Below are 19,173 nucleotides of genomic sequence, written 5' to 3' on the forward strand. Positions count from 1 at the left end.
GGTTATTATAGTTTTGACTAGGTAGTAAAATTAACTATATGAAACATCTTATTTTTATTTAGTCAATCTCTTTATTATAATATAAAATAAAATGATCTATATGATATCGTATTTTTAAGGAACGTTCATACCATATGTAGAGAGCTTAGAAATATTCAAAGTCAACTGTAACAGAGTGTTAATTAGCCCGACGCGTATGGTCGGACCGTATGAATATATGATGGTCATGGCCATACGCGTATGGTTCAAATACTCACATGGTCTGGAACATACACAAAACAATGAAAACAACACTATATGAATTTCCTGTGTCCGAAAGCGCTTTTCTGGATTTACCCATTCCTCAGGAACGTTCAAAACGAACTATTTGAAAGTCAATAATGTATAATAACATTAACAGTTGAGGAGCTATACGACGAAAAAATGACATAAAATAGCCAAATTTATTTGAAGTCAACCCTGCTTGAGAGACTCGAACTCTTTGTAGTTTCTTTGTAGATCGAGCATAGCCAAACATATGATTATAATTTCTCCACTCAGCAGGGATTGTATTTAAAGAGGGGAAGTTGTGGTTGGTCAAACTTATAAACGCAGCTCCACTCTTGTGGTAATTTGTATGCAGAATAATGACAATTAATACTGTCTTTTCAAAATAAGAATAACACATTTTAGCAGAAACGTTTTAACTTTTCATAAGTTGTAACAAATCATAATTGCAATCATCATCGGATACACGACTTTATTTTTCTAGTGTCGTGTTATTGTGTTTTTGGGGGTGAAGGAGGGGTTCAACCGGGACACTGAGTTATTATTGATTATTGATAATAAATATCCAGATTTAAGGAATATTATATGTCAAGGCTGGATTAAAGATAGTCATTCAATAAATTAAGATAAAGTCAAAGATTAGTATAATATAACCTAACAGTCTCAATCCGTGAATGATCGTCTCTTATTATTTCTTTGTACAGATTCGGTAATTTTACATTTCTAGTTTGCAAAGTTATACTTCAAACTCTATACTTTTATGGTTGTTTTCTTCCCAGATGAAAAGAATTAATCAAGCTTGGTGACCTCTATGCATATGTACATGTAGGTACAATGAGAATAGAAACTCATTATGTTCCTATAGAAATGCCGGACTGTTTAAAAAAAACATCCACAAAAACTGAAAATTACAAGGAGTGCATTTCTTTCGAACACAAACTATACAAACGGTTCAGCGAGCATAAGTTGAGATCATTTGTTTCTAACATATGTTTGCAAAGTTTGCATAAACTTTGAAAAACTATACACTCGCTGAAAATGCGTATACAGTTTGTCATTCGTCGTTTGTTAGTAAAAACGCTACATTTTTTTCGAACTTTAACTCTACACATATTTTTTCCACTAGAAAAGAATGATTCTGACGAAAGAAAAAGATGTAAAACCCTTATTGTTACAACTCAAAACAATGTCACAAATTACTCAAATTTAGGAATTGCCCTCCTTTTTTTTATTCTGCTATTTTAATAAAAAAGAAAAGGTTTTATCATCACTTTTCATACATTCATCTGATGAAGACGATGAACTGACAATAAAGTAATATGTGAACAGATGAGCGATGTCCTGTATGTCTACAACATCTTCTACGGAAGCGAGGCTATTTTCTCGCGGTTTATGTTTGATTACAACATGTGCATGCATTTTTGACAGTTCAAACCTGGTCAGTTAAAACTGATTAAACAATCAATTTATTTTTACTCTTGTAACTTTTAACCAACTATAATAAACGACACACAACGTATTTTTATATTTAATGTATGCTATATAATACACGTTTATTTAATCCCACTTTAAATAAACTCCTCTGGTTTTTTTCTTTGTAGGAAACTGAAGTTAGGCAGCTGCCTGAATGATGCCACTGTTTAGTTCTGAACACTCTTGCTAATTAGAACAACAAAATTATATATAAAACAAAGTAACAATGCAAACTGGTTTACACAATACTTGTACATGTACTTACTAACCCAAACCAAATAGAGGATAATAACGACAACCTTATATTAAATGATACTGATATTGCTAGAGGTATAGGGGGAGGGTTTTGATCTTACAAAACATGTTTTACCCGTCGCATTTTGTGCCTGTCCCAACTCTTGTATTTTTTTTTTATTTTTTTTTGGTCATTTTTGTGTTTATTTTAATTTTTGGTTTACTATATAAGTCTCAAAGTTTATTTTGACGTCGATTTGTGGAAGACCCATGATTGGTTGCCTTTCGCTGTTTTCTGCTAATTGGTGGGATTGTCTCTTCGATATATTCCCCATTTCCATTCTATAGTTTATGTTTATCAAAAGGATGTTCCAACCCACTGAAAGCAAGCTGAAAACACATTTCCATTTGATATCTATAGGATACTTTTTTTTTTTAACAAATCACGGTTATATAAGATGTTTTCACAATCGGTATCTATGTCAGGGACTCGATAAGAAAGAGGACAAAGGTCAACAAAGTATTTTTTTATCATTAAATGTGTATTTATCAGTCTTTCTAACTTCCTGTAACACTTAATTTGTCAAATATTTTATTTATTACTGTTTTAAATAGGCTAATCGCAACACTTCGTAGTACTTGGATTTTACTTCCGCATTGTTCGTTCTATTTGTTTACATTTTAATTTTGACAGCTGAACAGGTAAGATGAGTCTTTTAAACTATCGTTTTGTTCACTCGTTTACAGCATTCTTCCAGTGGTTTATAATTGATAATGTTAATTCAGGATAGTATAAAACGGTCTTCAAAAGTTAGCGCTGATTTTTTTTTTTGAAATACTAGTAAAGTAAACTTTTAATCAATAGTTTTAATTTCATGGACATTTCAATTTAGATACTGACTTTGTTAGAGTGTATTTCTTCCTTACCCAAGTTTTGTAAACGTTGTGTACCGTTTATTTATAATCATAGGTTGTTAAACGTTACAAAAATAGAAACAAATGCATCGTTTGATCAGTGTTTACTGACCCTACTTAAACTGCCAAAAATGTAAACAAACTTATTTCGCGTGAAAATGTAGTTTCTATAGAATATGTTTTAGACTTTTGTGCATATACAGATTTATTGTCAGTTCTCCGTCATTAGAAGAATGAAAAATAGCAGTGCTGAAAGAAAGGAGGGCATATACCTAATATGTATACATTTGAGTAATTGTTGACATTGTTTTGAGTTATGACAATCATGATTATACCTCTTTTTCTATCATCAAAATCAATCTTTTTTTAGCCAAGGTGGGAAAATATAAATAGAATAAATAGATAATTGATTTAATGTTAAATTTTGAAAGAAATGCAGCGTTCGTACTAACAAACGACGAACGATAAACTGTGGACGCAATCTTAGCGAGAGTATAGTTTGTCAAAATTATGCAAACTTTGAAAATGTATGTAAGAAACAAATGATCTAATCGTGTGCTCGCTAAACCGTTTGTATCGGTTTGTGTTACAAGGAAATGCACTCTAAGTATCGATAAGAAAATTACAGTAGAATTTAGCCCAATTCCTCATGATCATCTCACAACGTTTAGAGACTCTGGATGTATAAGAATAAGGCATATTGTACACAATCTGTAGACACCTGTCTATTGTTAACACTTTTTATTGATTTCGCAATCTGTTTGGTTTGGGATGCAGTCCTAATGACTTATAACCAACATATTTAAAGTGTATTTCTTTCTACCGTTCTAATGCGGGGTTCACACATTGCCGATTATTGCTCCCGTTTGAGATCAGACAGCGATACGACACGAAAAGTGAAAAAGTCGGATTAGTATCCTCAATTATCTGGAATGTCCTATTACTGTCTGAACGCAGTCGTTTTAGTTCGTAACAGATTCCTACTGGTCGGGAAGGATCCGAATAGTTCGGCAAAGCACCCCGACAGTTAGGTGCGTCCCGTAACATTCGGGGAAACCCAGCCGATTTTGTCTAGTCGGATTACAATCGTGCCTATGTCGTGACAGATTCTGCTGTATCGAATCGAATTCCTAACAATGTTCTGTGTATTCGGGACGGTGTCCTGTGGAACGGGAATGATCTGGAGAAGTCCCGACAATAACAGAATACAATACGACTGAGACCAGACAAAGCCGTTTGCAATGCGATAGAGCGGACCGTGATAGGATTACGTTCCGACAGTACCTGATCATCCCGATTATGCCGACAGTTTTCGAACGGATAACGTCCGTCAGCATCGGTTCACTGTCTTGTCACTATCTGATCTCTGTCGGATTACATTCGGTAGAATCGGGACGCAGTCGTGACAGACTCGGTCGAATTTTACCTGGCGAAAGATACAAATCGAATTTCCATCCACGATTCACAGGATCTTGATCAGACTTTTGACAAATTTTAATCGGGAATGGTCCTGTCAAGGACGGCAGTACAAATCGTATATGTGTGACCCCAGCTTAACGCGAACGATGCAAACGACTTAGCGTGCACATGTTTTGATAATTTCTTTCAAACATACGTTGCAAAGTTTACATAAACTTTGACAAACTATGCAAACGATAAAAATGCGTCTGCATTTTGTCGTTTGTCGTTTGCTAGTACAAATGCTACATTTGTTTCTAACTTAAACCTGATTAAACGGAGTATTTGTTTATACGTTTGTAAAAAGTCTGTTTACCAACACCATGTGTATGCATTATTGAAAGTCCAAACAGGGTCAGTATAAACGATGTATTTGTTTCTACTTTTGTAGCGTTTAGAAAACAACAACAAACGCGACTCAACGTTTTCAAAATTTTGGTTAAAAAGAAATGCGGCCATAGTCACATTAGTGACATTAGCTTCCTATAGCTGTCGACATATATATGTTTCTAGGCTAGACAAACAATTTTCGTGTTCAAGTAAGGCAACATTGTTATACATGAATGACGTGTTTTTTCCAGATAACTGTCTTATCTCACCATGGACAAGAAAACTGTTTTGATTGATAGTTTTGATGGATACAAAATTGATAATGTTGATGAATTAATTGACAGCACTGATGACCTATTACTGATACAAAATTCTAAAGACAACAATACAGAACAAAATTCCAGATTTACTGTTATTAAAGACTCATCCAGATTAGGGGCATTCTACCAAGTTAAAATACGGATGGATTCAAACATGTATTTAGATATTACAATACTTTGTTCTAAAGCAAAAGCAAATTTGTGGTTTACTATTTGCAAGGAAATACTTTCAACAGCATACAAATGGGAAATTAAAACAGGAGATGAATATGCACCCATTTACGACGAAAGCTATTATACCGAAATTCAGGCTTTCGTATCCTCTTATCAAACAAAAGATGAAGTAGAAATTTTGAAGTCTAACATCATAGACGACAAATTTATCCACGGCTTCTCAACAAGGAAAGGTGGACTTTCAACGGCAAAAGGAGTTTCATCTTTGAATATGACAGCGGCTAACATCAAACGTGATACGGAAATGATCGGTAGAGAAAATATCCGCCGCCTTGGTACAAAAGCAGGATTCAATCCTAAAAGCTTTCTTCGCGCCCGTGCAGTTCATGGCAATACCGTGTATGTTGTTGGTAAAGAAGAACCCAAAGACGGGTATGACTGTATTATATCAAATCAGAAAGATATTACAGTTGCTGCACCAGGAGCCGACTGTGTAACTATGATATTTGCTGACCACGAAACTCCTGCATTTGGAGCATGCCATTCTGGATGGAAAGGGACACTGGCAAAAGCTTGCATCGAAACAGTCAAGAAAATGCAAGATGAATATGGTTCAAAATTAGAGAACATACGAGTGGCACTTGGACCTAGTATTGGTCCATGCTGTTTAGAATTTGCGGAAGAGGATGCAACTTTGTTCAAAAGCATAAACGAAAACAGCATCATAAGAAAGGAAGGTAAAGCCAAGCCGTTTATAGACTTGCATCTAGTGAACCGGACACTTCTAGAAACTCATGGTATTAAACCATCTAATATAGATGATAAAAGTGCAACACTGTGTACATCTTGTCATCCGGAGTTATTTTTCTCTTATAGAAGAGATGGTATTCCTTTTGGAAATCAAGTTGGATTTATTGCACTTAAGTGAACTAAAAGAAGCTTAAAACAAACAATTGAAAGATGCATTATTATACATAGTTTCATTTTAATGCAAATTCGGTTTCATACTTAAATATACAAAAACATAACAAATTCAAGAAAATATACAAACAAAACAGAATCAAACAACAAATGCTAGTACGTAAATTGTAATAAACAAAGTAATAATGCTGGCTGAAATGATGTTTTGATTATACTTTTGTGGTTAACTCTTATCCATTTTTCCAAACGGTGCAAAAGACGACTTTAATTTCATTTGATTGTTCGAGGCGGATTTACTTGGTAGTATGCTCCTATACTCTTTGTAAAGGTCACACACCACAGCTTCCATTGGAGAAAGATCGATTCTAAAGAATCCATCAAAGGGGCTGTCAAGGTCACTGACTGTAAATACCAATAGTGTGATCGATATCACACTGATCAAACATATGGTTAATTCCATTCTGTACGACTGTGCCTTCACCATCAACATGCCAAGAAATGTAAAGCCACCCAAAGTTTCTAATAACATCCATCTGTAAGAAGAATTGATATTTTATAAATACGCATTCGCAGTCAGATAGATAAGGGTAATATGTGATCGTTACTAAGATTTTTCAAATATGGTATAATAATAATAATAAGTCGGTTTATTTAGTATCTAATAAAAATAACTGTACTACATAACGGAATTTCAACACCACAGAGGTTTCATTCACTTACAAAAGCACAAACTTATTTTAATCCCTTTTATTTGTTTCTTCAATTCTTAATTAACAGCAAAAGGGTTGTATTACGATGTTTCTGTTAATCGCCTTTCAAACAGACCAAATAAAAGTCAATTACGTTGGATATTAACCTATTTTTAAAAGCAAGATAGATAGATTTATGTCTCTTTTAGTTCAAATTAAAATGGCTAACAATGTAATATATACAACTACATTATGCCCGATCCTAACTAACTATTTTTATTACCAATGCGCTTCGTATTCCCGATCTTAACTATTTACGTGTATTATCCATGCGCTCTTACCCCGATTCCCGATCTTAACTTTTTACTTGTATTACCAATTCGCTTTTACCCCTTTAATAGTTATCAAAGGTACCAGGATTATAATTTAGTACGCCAGACGCGGGTTTCATCTACTACTAGTATTACATACGACTCATCAGTGACGCTCATATCAAAATATTTATAAAGCCAAACAAGTACAAAGTCGAAGAGCATTGAGGATGAAAATTAAACCCGTGAAAGTATAAGTATTATAAATAATCATAAAATGATAAATACTAACTGCAGTGGGTTAATGTGTTCGTGCAATGGTCCGTTGTCTGGAATCAAAGAGAACAGGCGGTGTACATTTTCAAATACCACCCGTAAAAGTGCTTTTGTAGTTGCTGTCTGTTTCATGCTGCTATAATTGAGAATATCTGCTATTTCCCATACATTTACTGAAATTAAAGATTACTTGATAAGTTTTGTATGACTGCAATACTTTACCGATGACTTTAAAATATCATATAAAACGAATTCAACCATTGTTTCGTGATAGCAACTAAGGGAAAAAAGATAATAAATTTTCAAATTCCGTGTATAATCATTTAAATTATACTGTAAAAAGGATACTATAAATTAACAAACCTGTTTGACACTACAACAGACCGTACCAGTCTTTTATAGAACTGAATGACAAAATCTTTGACATAAATGGTCACTTTCACTATTTATTTCATGGTTATCATACAAAAATTAGACACACACGAGTATTATTAAAAATATGACATCATGCAAAAGTTAAGCCTGTCTTACCATTTTCGTCGACGCCGTCAAAATTGTTCTGAGCTTGCAATATCCTATTCATAATGTTAGTCTTCAATATGCGACAAAGCTTTTGGCGGGCTTTCAATGATATAGCTTCAATTTGATTGACCATGCAGATGATTTCTCTTGACAAAACAACTTCTTCCGACAATCTATCTCGTAATTCAAAATGCTTCTGTTGAACTTCTTCGATTGCATAGCCAAAAGTTATGGCATATACCATACCAGCAGGAACCAGAAAACACCCAAGGGCATCGTTTATGTTTGGAGTGGATGAATCACTTGGCCAGAAGTAGTTTGCCATCGGTGAATATATAAACAATGTCATAGGACAAAATATTAAGCCTAATAATGGCGGGACTGAAATAAATACAAGTTTTCTGACGCTGTTTTGGAAATGGGACATAAGCCCCAAAGCGTGAACTTCATATTCCGTGAAGAAAGGATCTTTTGGTATATCGTTCCTTTCGGATTCAAAGTCCTCGAGAAATAAGAATGTGTTGTCCACCTCTTGAAGTTTGTCGTTGCAGTGTATGCGTTTGTCTCGTCTGCAACATCTGATCTTTTTAGTAAGTATGTATAACGTCAGCAAAACTGAAAACAAAACAATAAACATAGATCATAAAAATATGAATATCATTAATAGTTACTAAAGGTACCAGGCTTATGATTTAATACGCCAGACACGCGTTTCGTTTACATAAGATTTAACAGTATTTTGTACAATTGTTTATAGGCAAAAGTGGTTTATAGAATTAGTTTTCAATGTTATTTTTAGGTGGATTGTTTTTAAGATTCGGTAAATTCTTTGTGAATAAATATAGCATAGTCCAATAATAAGCCAATGCGTACTTATCAAATATAATAAATTTAATAGCAATTGCAGTCTTTACTGGCATTAATGGCAAAAAATTAATTATATCAATAGAGGAACTATTATATAATAAATTGTGACATTTTTTTCTAATATTGGTTGTTGATTACACTATGAAAACTAAAGAAAGCAGTTTATGAACTAGTTCAATCGAAAATACCTCCTTATTTCAAAGACCAGTCTGTACCAATAATTTCTTATACCTATACCAAACCTATTGCAACTAAAATTTTCAATTACAAACGCGTTTTGCAGAATCTCGATATTGACGACTTCAAGTCTAAACCTCCTGATTGCACTTGTGCTAGTTCCCAATTCAAATATAATCCTGCTGGCCACGTTATTACCGGTGACCTTAACATTGTTAATAACACTTCTCTACGAAATTTGTTATCGAAAGGTCCGAAATATCGTGAGCCTAAATCCATCAATTGGAAATACAACTTTAAAATTTTGATGGATTCAGTCGAGGATTATGCCAGGCAATGGGCTAAACGTGAAAAGGAAGACGTAGACACTCTATCAGAATGGATTAAGGCAGTGAGGTCGTTTATACAAATCAGAATTAAGAAACTGAATGGGTCCATCAATGCCCATGCTATGTCAATCTTTAAAGACCCAAATGTTGCTAAACACTTATCCGACCTCCATGATAAATATGTTGTTGTCCCCGCAGACAAAGCCCCAAATAACATCGTTTTTGTCTGTAAAAGTCACTACATTAATTGCTTGATAAACGAATTAGGTATAGACAATTCACTTGGAAACTCAACATATACCCTCACGACACTTACCAAAGAGGAAATCCTGGATAATCATAGGTCTGTTCTTTGTTCCTTTTGGTATTTCAACCAAAGATGAAGAACTGGATCTTCCATCACTGTATTGGATACCTAAACTACATAAGTGTCCTTACAAACAACGGTATATTGCTGGGTCTTCCAAGTGCTCCACGAAACCTCTTTCTAAATTATTAACATCTATTTTATTAGCTATCAAAGACGGGCTTCAAAGTTATTGTGAAACTGCCTATTCTAGAGGTGGCGTGAATCAGATGTGGATACTTAAAAATTCCAAAGATCTTTTAGAGTACATACAATCTAACTCCCTTTCATCTTGTAACAGTATTAAAACATTTGACTTTTCTACTCTTTACACAAGTATTCCACATTCCAAACTAAAAGACAAATTGAAAGAGTTGGTATTACTTTGCTTCATAAAAAAGAATGGCCAACGTAGATACAAGTATCTTGTCTTAGGGAGGGATAAATCATACTTTGTAAAGAATCACTCTGATTCAAACAAAAAATTCTCTGAAACCGATATTATCAAAATGCTTGATTTCTTGATTGACAACACATTTGTAACGTTCGGAGGACGTGTTTTTCAACAGACTGTCGGCATCCCAATGGGAACAAACTGTACCCCTCTACTTGTCGACTTGTTTCTTTATTATTATGAGGCTGACTTCATGCAGGAACTTCTTAGGAAGAAAGATAAGAAGTTAGCAATATCCTTTAACTCTACTTTCCGCTATATAGATGACGTTCTTTCACTAAACAATTCAAAATTTGGTGACTATGTGGAACGCATCTATCCCATCGAATTGGAGATAAAGGATACTACAGATACAGTTAAGTCGGCTTCATATCTTGACAAACATCTAGAAATTGACAATGAGGGTCGGTTGAAAACAAAACTTTACGACAAAAGAGATGATTTCAGCTTTCCAATTGTGAACTTTCCATTTCTAAGTAGCAACATTCCAGCAGCACCTGCATACGGGGTATATATCTCCCAATTGATACGATATTCCCGTGCTTGCATTTACTATCATGATTTTCTTGATAGAGGGTTACTGCTCACAAGGAAGCTATTAAACAAAGAGTTCCAAGTGGTGAAGTTGAAATCATCCCTTCGTAAATTTTACGGACGCCATCACGAGTTGGTTGACCGTTATGGAATAACCGTTTCACAAATGATATCGGATATGTTCCTTACGTCGTAACTACAATCCCCTTCCCTTTCATGAATGTGACCTACCGAATTAGACTATTTACCGGATTTGTAATCACATAAGCAACACGACGGGTGCCGGTAAATAGTCTAATTCGGTCGGACACATTAGTGAAAAGGGTAGGGGATTGTAGTTACGGCATAAGGAATATATGCTACAAATGTATATCATCTGTGGAACAATAATTCCATAACGGTCAACCAAATCGTGATGGAATTCCGTGAAATTTACGAAGGGATGATTTCGAATTCACCATTTGGAACTCCTTGTTTAATAGCTTCCTTGTGAACTGCAACCCTCTATCAAGGAAATCATAATAAGATACAGCGAAAGGTTGTACTTTAATCTCATATTAATAGCGATATTATTTAAAGACTGTCGAAAACATCCCAAACTTAAATAAATAAAGGCAAAAGTAGTATACCGCTGTTCGAAAGTCATAAATCGACTGAGAGAAAACAAATCTAGGTTACAAACTTCAACCGAGGGAAACACATCAACTATAAGAGGAAAAACTATAAGAGGAAAACAACGACACAACAGAAACACTAAAATGCAAAAAATAAACCGACTATGTAACACATACAGAAACGAACGCTGACTATGCGGTATGAGTTTTGCTCATTGTTCTATGACCTATAGTTGTTAATTTCTGTGCCATATTTGTCTCTTGTAGAGAGTATTCTCATTGGCAATCATACCACATCTTCTTATTTTTAAATAAGATACGAAATGCAATTTCCCGGACTTGGTACAGGATATTTTAAGAAAAAAATGAATGTTTCGAAATACTATATAGTCGTTATTTAAATAAAGAAAATATATTATGCTTAATGCAAATAACACTCTATGAATTTCGAGCGTAAGTGCTTTTTGAGTGTAGCTTCATCAGGAAAGTAATGAGGTAAACAGCAATCTCGAAGGTTTTGTCATGAATAAGTTACACCATGGGCAATCGGCGTAAACATAGTCACCGAACAAAGTACTTGAAAGTGCACGAATTCGAAAGTCGTCTAAATGACATATTCATTTGAGGTCAACTTAATACGTTATCTTACCCAGAATTCCACAGAATGCTAGTGCAACTGGTGGAACAATAATTTCTACTGCAGAAGCTTCCGGTTCTGTTTCTGGTTCTGTTTCTGGTTCAGCTCCAGGAGTAGTTGACGTGTTTGCAGTGGTACTTGCCATTGTTTAGATACTGAAAAACAAATTCGAAAAACTTACTCAGCTAATCAAAATTTAGAAATATAAAGTTAAAATAACTCATAACAGATACTAGGCTTATTATTTGGCATACAGAACTCGTCCAATTAAAACTTCGCTCGAAAGAAATATGTTGGAAGGCGAATTCAATGATTAAATGTCCCCCACCTTAGTAGCAATATATTAAACTTCACCTGCATATGGGATATACATTTCCCAATTTGTTCGATATTCTAGAGCTTGCAGCTCCTACTAATACTTTGTTATCAGTGTCTCAGCAGAAAGTTGATGAACCAGGTGTATGTCAAAGAACGTCAAAGTTCATCGGAAGGTACCAAGACCTTGTTGATAAATATTCCGTATCAACATCACAAATACTACATAATGGTCTTGGTGTATAGATTCTGCCTACGGACGTTATTTATCGTTATTTATCATCTTAATAACGTTTTATATTGTTCTTTTATTTATCTTTGTTCTATAATTAATATTACTTTTACTGTTTGGTCTTTTTTGTGATATCCTTTTGATGTGGCTCGGTACTTTTGCATTCCGTCAATGTGTTGTTTGTATTGTCTTTCATTTTTGCGTTGAATGTGTGAATTTTTGTGTTTCTTTTGCACAAATGACGTGGCTCTGTACTTTTAAACATCCCGCTATTATGTTATTGTTCTATTATAATGCCATGGAAAACACTTTGAACGACAAAATTATTCTTGTATCTCTACCTGTGTGACGTTTACATTTTGACGTCAAACGCGCGATTCTGCACCATAATTGAAGTAAACGTAGCCATTCAGTCACATATATTTCAATCCTATACGGGTTGATTTAAAATACAAAAATAACTAAGCAATGAACGTGGTTGTTAAACTTGATATATGCTTTTCTAGCTCACCTGGCCCAAAGTTCAAGAAAGCTTTTCTCATCACAAATCTTCTCCTCTGAAACTGCTGGGCCAAATTAAACCAAACTTGGCCACAATCATTATTGGGGTATCTAGTTTAAAAAATGTGTCCGGTGACCCGGCAAACCAACCAAGATGGCCGTCATGGCAAGAAACATAGGGGTGAAATGTAGATTTTGGCTTATATCTCTGAAACCAAAGCATTTGGAGCAAATCTGATATGGGGTAAAATTGTTTATCAGGTCAAGATATATCTGCCCTGAAATTTTCAGATGAATCGGAGAACCAGTTGTTGGGTTGCTATCCCTAAGTCTATTGGTAGGTTTAAGGACATTTTGCCGTTTTTGTTTATTATCTTGAATATTATCATAGATAGAGATAAACTGTAAACAGCAAAAATGTTCAGCAAAGTTCGATATACAAATAAGTCAAACATGCCCAAAATGGTCAGTAGACCTCTTAAGGGCATACGACACAGTTACAGGGGAGGTAATGACGTTGCTAACATAAACCGTTATTTTCGCGACGTCAAACGATGACTTATCGGGAAAAAATTCAGTTTTCGACTTATTTTTATCATTCCAACTTATTTAACTTGAAAACGAGTTCATGAACCCCTCTGTTTTAAAATGCCATTTGGTTTGATTACACGAGAAGATTATGTGTACCAATTTTCATGAAAACGTAAATAGTGCATTTTTAAAAAAAATTGATAAATATACAGCAAAAAATTATGTTATTTTTCTACATTCGTAAACATTTGATAAAATGAGTTATTTCTGAATAAAAAAAATTTTAGGATGCTTATAAAATACAGAAATTACAAATTATTTAACAAAAATATCTTTTTAAACAAAAAAGATATGTCTTTCTTTCGAAAGCGGAAATACGGCCACAAATCCGAATTTTGAGCAAATATATCAAATTCAGACCTCATTTTACTCAAAAAGTAGCTCATGAAGGTATTTTTTTATTACATATTTGATTTAATCGGGTAAAAAATAGTCTATACGGAAATTTTTAACAAAATGTAAATACGGGATCAAAACTGTATCGTATGCCCTTACGGAATAATTGCCCTTTATAGTCATTTTTTTTACAATTTTTTTTACAATTTTTGTTATCTTCTAAAGGAATCTTCTCCTCTGAAACTACTAAGACAAATTTATCCAAACTTGTCTACAATCATCATTTGGGTATCTAGTTTAAAAAATGTGTCCGATGACCCCGCCCGCAAACCAAGATGGTCAAGATCGCTTATATAGGGTAAAAAGCAGTAAACAAATAAATGATATCTCAAGTCAGCACAAATTAACTGTCGACTGCTAGGCTAATGATACATTCGGGTATGAAACGTCCACGAAAACTGAAATATGTCATTTGGCCCAAAGCCGAATTGTTTTAAAACTTTTATAGAAGCAAAGTATTAATAATCTGAATTGCCATAAATTATAACTTGATGTAGTATATGTGTAGTGTTGGTTTACTTGTTACTCTGTCATTGTTGATGTTTGTGCATTCCTTTTATAAATCATCTATTGAGAGAGAGAAAATCCGAAAGTTCAGTTATTTCAAAGCCGATTTAGCACAGCAACACAAGTTAGTCTGTTGTAGTCGTAACTTTTGACTAAGCGTTTTTGTAATTTATAACTGTTTTATAGTTAACAGGTATATAGTAGTCATGACACCTAGACACGGCTTTATTGACTATCATATGATTAAATTCGTTTAAGAAACGTCTCTTTCAAGTTATAAAATTTTGAAATTTTTAAGAAAGACAATTACGAATTAAAAACCAATTGTTAAGAAATTATGAATGAAAAGCTACTTTCGGTTTACTTAAAGTTACTTTTGTCGTCCAAGCATAGGTTTCTTACTATTGATTTCTATGGTTTCTATGTACTTTTGCTTGTAATATGGGAGATATTGGATACTTCCGGTTTAGTGAAATTCACTTCCGGTCTCAAAAAAAGTTATTGAGGATATAGTGAACAATTTACTAAAATAAAATCGTTCTTTTTTGGTAACGGAAGAGATTTCATAAGAAAGACAACAGTGTTTGGGGAGATACAATTAAAAGTCTTCGACTAAACAGGGTCAGTCGTAAAAGCTTAATTACTGTTCAATATTTCACGTACATAAGAAGCCCATTTTTTGCCATTCTTGGCATCTTCAAGTAACAACTTATAACAATCATATACAAAATGTGTTTGGTTAGTTAAAATATTCAACAAGTATTTATAAAAAATCAAAATGTTCTCATAATATGCATAAGAAAATGGCCCAATTTTCCATATACGAAACAATTGGGCACAGTTTTGCAAATTTTGATAAATTGCCGAAATCTTTATCTCAATTAAAACAGTTGGATAAAAGAATAGCACAATAATATGAACTCACCATAGGCACCGAACAGTCACAATATTCTATGAAAAAATCAATAAGAACACTATAATTTTTTTCTTAATACAAATTCTATATTCTCAGACTAAAGTATTTATATACGAGATGCATTATATATATTTTGTGGACAAAGCATTTAAAATTGATTGGGTAGTTGAGACCATCAACTGTTATAGAAGTAATTAGTATTAATCTAAGAAAATTGCCTTATGTTTACATACGATGATAATCAATGCAGCATATTGTCAGATCCACCCAAATAACTCAAATTATCCTTTCAAATTAAAAGAAGTCAATAACGGATGAAATTATATTTTTTTCCGGACAACACTATTTACCAATTACTGTAATGTTTGCTTATTGATTCTGTTAAATATCATGTAATTAAATGAAAGTTCCTAAACAGGCATTGAATTTCAAAGCTATGAATATTGTTGTACCATTGTTTAAAAACGATTTTAAAACATCATGTAAGATTTTATGAAGATAATGTGGCCAGAAAAATGAAAAAAAAAAATAAAGAAATAGTATTGTATAAAATCTGTCCAACAATTAATTTCGACATAAAAATTACCAAGAATGTCAAGAAACAAAGAAAGATTCATTTAAAATTTTAACACTGGCTATATAGCGCTAAAAAACTTCTGCATACAATTGGCTCCTCTTACACTAAATTGTGCGAGTCATGTAATGTTGAAGAAAACATAGAGCATTTGTACTACACTGCAAACAATAAAACGCACACAGATCTACTTTATTGGACATTTTGAAAAAAATTACAATTACAGAACTTTTAGCTAAAAACTATTTTTACAGACTATATATTTTTACCAATAAACACATAGTACGTCAAAAAATACTCTAAACTTGTTACTTTATTGACATTTGTACAAACACCTTTTTCTTTTTTTTTAAATAGAATAAACAAGATATTCTTATATTAGGAATATTTCATAAAAATCTATCCCTCTCCAAAAAAAAAAAACCCAGAAAAAACACCCCAAAAGACACAAACTTGTTAATGGTTAAAATGTGTGTTAAACCTAATTTAGATTTTAAAAATGAAAAAAACACATACTTTTCATTTTAAGTTATATACAAAGCCTCATTGGCATCAGGACACAAATATATGGGTCCATTACATATATGGAAATAGCAGTTCCAGAAGTCATGATGTCAATAAAAAGTTACAGTTAAAAAATACTGACCAGATTGTTTATTCGGGGGTCTCATGGTCAGTGAGGGCAGTGGAGGTCAATACATAGACTTCGACAATCCTCACTGAACAAGGAGACCACAACTTAAACTGATCTCTTGGTATCTATTGGAATTTCAGATATGATATTTTGCTAACCCCAAAGTAGTTGAAAGAAGTATGTGATAATTTTATTGTTTATTTCTTATTCTTTTTATTTCTTATTGTTTTATTTATTCGATTTAAACATATCTTTGGCAATTTTGCATTATATGATTGACACCGGGCGATCAGGAAATACTATCGAATCTCCATCTCCAGCGATTTACATTCAGATTAATAGATTCATTTATTTTATTAATTGGCTGCTATTACCACACAATTCAAAGCAATTATCTATTTAATTAGCTTATATTCATCCCGCAATGGCAACTTAAGTGTTTCAAAAATCTGTTGATTTTTACAAAAGTACAAAAACTCACAACTACAGAACGTATTTGAAAAAAAATCACAAAAATACTGAACTAAAGGACATTTAAATTCAAAAAGGAAAGTCTCTAATCATATGGTAAAGTCAAAAGCTCAAACACATCAAACGAATGGATAACAACTGTCATATTTTTCATTTGGTACTGGCATTTTCTTATGTAGGAAATGGTGGATTAAAGCTGTTTTTCATAAATAAGAAAAATAAAATACAACACGAAACACTAAGGGATTGTTCTTTATATTCAAAATGAGTGTTAAGAAGGGCACAAGTTCCTTATCAGGAAAGCCGCTTCCCAAATCACTAATATCAAAAAGGAAAGTTCATAAACTGACTCCACATGTACAGCATCTACATGAATAAATGAAATATGAAAACCTCTCAAAAATCGGGTTGGGTTGATTCTATTTTCATGATCAAAAGTTAATGCACTCGGCTTAAACTTAAAACCAGGTGAAACTTTGACATCACAAGGTATAATAAGGATTTTACCAATAGATTAACATGGTGATCCAGTCACAAAGAAGACTGATGAAATAATCATCTTGGTCTTTGAACATTCATGACAAAATATATAAAAAATCAAAAAGCACTATATTGTTTATGGTTGAATACTAACTACGTCGTTACAGTAACATTTGTGATTAAAAAAATATATAGAGTTTTGAACAGCGGTATACTACTGTTGCCTTTATTTAATGAATTTTTGCTAGTATATTACTTTTTTCTTTTTCAAGAAATAGCTGGTACAATGAGCAAATTAAAAATTAATATATAGATTAAACGTAAATAGTTCTTTTCACCTTTACCTGACAACAGAACGTAAATCTCTGAATATCCCTATAATGTGGTATATAATTATTGGTATGCTACTTATGTTTAAATTAAAGGAAATTTAAATACAGGCTCAATTTAGCAATGGTGTTATTTTATTATCGTTAATGCCTGATAAATGATAGGTAGATCGAAATAGATCTAATAATTATTTAACCTATAAACATGTACAAATACATTAGTTAAAAAAACATTTACCTTTTATAACTTTTAAAAGCTTTTTAAATGTATATACACTTAAGCATAAATGCGACCACAATGTGAACAACATCATGCAGGGTATCAGAGAAAGATCAATAAGCACTCTCCAAAATAACTAAACGTGTTGTCATTTTAAACATTGATACATTAAAGATCATTTCAGAGAAGCGCATGGTGAGACAAACCTACTTTTATATGCTACTTTGTGTGATTTGAATGGAAATAAAGTATATACAATTCGCTTCATTATTTAATAAAAAACAAACTTTATCTATATGAAGTGCATTTACAATCGAAAATTTATTTGTCAGCTATTGATTAAAACTTTCTAAAATTCACCCAAAGTCAGATTTAACCACTAAATTTCATTCATATTTTAAAAAAGAAAATCTTCATAAGAAGATGGCGTTTGAGTATCTTTTTATCATTGGGTTGAAGTCAGATCATATCACTAGACAACTGTAGCATGGTGTCAGTTTAAATGCCATGGGATTTTAAATCAAGAGATATTTAATCAGTTGATAAAGTTCATAGTACAAGAGAATTGAAATACCATTATTGTATCTTATTATGTTTCTTATAAGTATTATTCCCATCTTGCCTTAGTACAATTTCTTTCGATTGTCTTCCACAAAAAGAGAATTTCTCTTACAATAAAACTTAATTCACGTAATGAAGATTATTGTGTTTAGCGCAAGTAGTACATTTATCAGTTTATATATTGTATCATATCATGTTTTTATATGTAGACTAATTAAAATACGATATATAAAAGTATAAGAAGTAGCTGTATTTACTAGTGTATTAAAATGTACATGTTTTAAATAAGCAATATTCACATCAACAGATAAGAATTTGTTTACGAGTTTAAAACTGTTTTACAATATTAAAAATATAAAATGGAGTCAGTACATGTATGAAAACAAATTGCACCACCGTGCGCCGTTAATATGTATTTACGATATATAAATACAACAGAAAAACACAAATATTCGGAACCATTTAAATACTCACGAGATTTGTGAGCGATTTCAAAGCAATGTTTTAACGTCAAAATCTAGTTCGTTAATCTATAGAATCTTGAAAAAATATATTTTTATTTATTCCAAACTTATTTTTACGAGGCTCGTTAACGACA

At 32.8% G+C, this 19,173-nt stretch overlaps 2 protein-coding genes across 2 annotated transcripts; one reads left to right on the plus strand and one right to left on the minus strand.

The window, feature by feature from the left end:
• Positions 1-2,536: 2,536 nt before the first annotated feature.
• Positions 2,537-6,290, plus strand: LOC139518935 (purine nucleoside phosphorylase LACC1-like). The gene is made up of 2 exons (XM_071310628.1): positions 2,537-2,676; positions 4,929-6,290. Exon 2 carries the CDS (start codon positions 4,948-4,950, stop codon positions 6,097-6,099), a length of 1,152 nt encoding a protein of 383 aa, XP_071166729.1. The 5' UTR covers positions 2,537-2,676; positions 4,929-4,947; the 3' UTR covers positions 6,100-6,290.
• Positions 6,291-6,315: 25 nt separating this feature from the next.
• LOC139518934 (uncharacterized) lies at positions 6,316-12,004 on the minus strand. Its single transcript, XM_071310627.1, has 4 exons — positions 11,861-12,004; positions 7,900-8,505; positions 7,385-7,541; positions 6,316-6,625 (listed from the first exon to the last, which is right to left on the minus strand). Exons 1-4 carry the CDS (start codon positions 11,991-11,993, stop codon positions 6,316-6,318), a joined length of 1,206 nt encoding a protein of 401 aa, XP_071166728.1. The 5' UTR covers positions 11,994-12,004.
• Between the last annotated feature and the right edge of the window lie 7,169 nt (positions 12,005-19,173).

This window comes from Mytilus edulis, chromosome 4, assembly GCF_963676685.1.
Source record: "Mytilus edulis chromosome 4, xbMytEdul2.2, whole genome shotgun sequence".
NCBI lineage: Eukaryota > Metazoa > Mollusca > Bivalvia > Mytilida > Mytilidae > Mytilus > Mytilus edulis.